Below are 1,881 nucleotides of genomic sequence, written 5' to 3' on the forward strand. Positions count from 1 at the left end.
ACCATACTTGCTTTACTCTCTCCCAAATGATTGCAAAGCTGATTTATTAGACTCAGAACACTGAGTTTAAATACTGAATTAGATTAATACATGACAAGAAGATCTCACCCAGGAATTGTCCTTGCCATCTAATGGAAGTCCTAGAAAATGATTCCTTAAAGTCTCTAACCACTTATTTTCTTCCTCAAACAGATGAATTTCCAAACTCTGACATGGCTCCTGAAAATTTCACCAGCGTCACTGAGTTTGTTCTCACGGGTGTCTCTGGCTGTCCAGAGCTCCAGATTCCCCTCTTCCTGGTCTTCCTGGTGCTCTATGTGCTGACCTTGGCAGGGAACCTGGGCATCATCACCCTCACCAGTGTTGACTCTCGACTTCAAACCCCCATGTACTTTTTCCTGCGACAGCTGGCTATCATCAATCTTGGTAACTCTACTGTCATTGCCCCTAAAATGCTGATTAACTTTTTAGTAAAGAAGAAAACTACCTCATTCTATGAATGTGCCACCCAACTGGGAGGGTTCTTGTTCTTTATTGTGTCGGAGGTAATGATGCTGGCTGTGATGGCCTATGACCGCTATGTGGCCATTTGTAACCCTCTGCTCTACATGGTGGTGGTGTCTCGGCGGCTCTGCCTCCTGCTGGTCTCCCTCACATACCTCTATGGCTTTTCTACAGCTATTGTGGTTTCACCTTGTATATTCTCTATGTCTTATTGCTCTTCTAATATAATCAATCATTTTTACTGTGATATTGCACCTCTGTTAGCATTATCTTGCTCTGATACTTACTTACCAGAAACAATAGTCTTCATATCTGCAGCAACAAATTTGGTTTTTTCCATGATTACAGTTCTAGTATCTTATTTCAATATTGTTTTGTCCATTCTAAGGATACGTTCATCAGAAGGAAGGAAAAAAGCCTTTTCCACCTGTGCTTCACATATGATGGCAGTCACAGTTTTCTATGGGACAATGCTGTTCATGTATCTGCAGCCCCAAACCAACCACTCACTGGATACTGATAAGATGGCTTCTGTGTTTTACACATTGGTGATTCCTATGCTGAATCCCTTGATCTACAGCCTAAGGAATAATGATGTAAAAGTCGCCTTAAAGAAATTCATGGAAAATCCATGCTAATCTTTTAAATCAATGTAATTTTAGAACTATATACATAAATGAAGAGATAGTTCATGTAACCTGCCATTACGTGAGAGAAATAAAACTTTAGGTGCCTGACTTACAAGTTTACAAGCAACCCTAAGAATTACCAAGAGGTAGGATTTAAAGATTTTTGAATTTAAAAAGTAAAATACATGGAAACATTTTGAGTTGCGAGAGAAATACAAAGCAAAAATATTATTCATTAACTTTGCCCAGAAATAATCAGGTAATCAGTCTGAATAAAATATATTCAGGAGTAAGGCACAGTATCAGTTTTAAAAGGTGAAGTTTGAACAGAGCAACAGAATGTGAACAAGGGAATTAAAGTGAATATTTTTCATTCTGTGGACTCTTTTTTTTTTTTTTTCCGGGTATGGTTGGGTAGCGTGGATCCCTGCATCTTGAAAAACTGTGAATACAGACGACTAAAATCCTTTTTACAACAAAGTTAGCAAACTTGAACTGACAATAATATTTAAAATAAAGCTCTTTAACTCTTTTTAAATATTGTTTGAAGAAACAATATAGACATACTACCAATTAATACATGTTTTCAATCCTCACCATGATATAATTGAAAATATTTTATTCCAATATATTTTCTACAATTTTTAAAATGCACAGACTACTATCATTGAATATGCTTTTATAATACTGGGTTTGCTTTGTAAACATCATATTTTATAAAAATTTCCTTTTCTCCTTCCTCTAAATA

At 36.4% G+C, this 1,881-nt stretch overlaps 1 protein-coding gene across 1 annotated transcript; it reads left to right on the forward strand.

Annotated features, from left to right (window-relative positions):
• The first annotated feature begins 212 nt into the window (after positions 1–212).
• On the forward strand, positions 213–1,142 carry LOC105552902 (olfactory receptor 8J3). Its single transcript, XM_011998728.1, has one exon. The coding sequence runs from the start codon at positions 213–215 to the stop codon at positions 1,140–1,142; it is 930 nt and encodes a 309-aa protein (XP_011854118.1).
• The last annotated feature ends 739 nt before the right edge of the window (positions 1,143–1,881 follow it).

Source organism: Mandrillus leucophaeus, unplaced genomic scaffold (genome assembly GCF_000951045.1).
Source record: "Mandrillus leucophaeus isolate KB7577 unplaced genomic scaffold, Mleu.le_1.0 Scaffold578, whole genome shotgun sequence".
NCBI lineage: Eukaryota > Metazoa > Chordata > Mammalia > Primates > Cercopithecidae > Mandrillus > Mandrillus leucophaeus.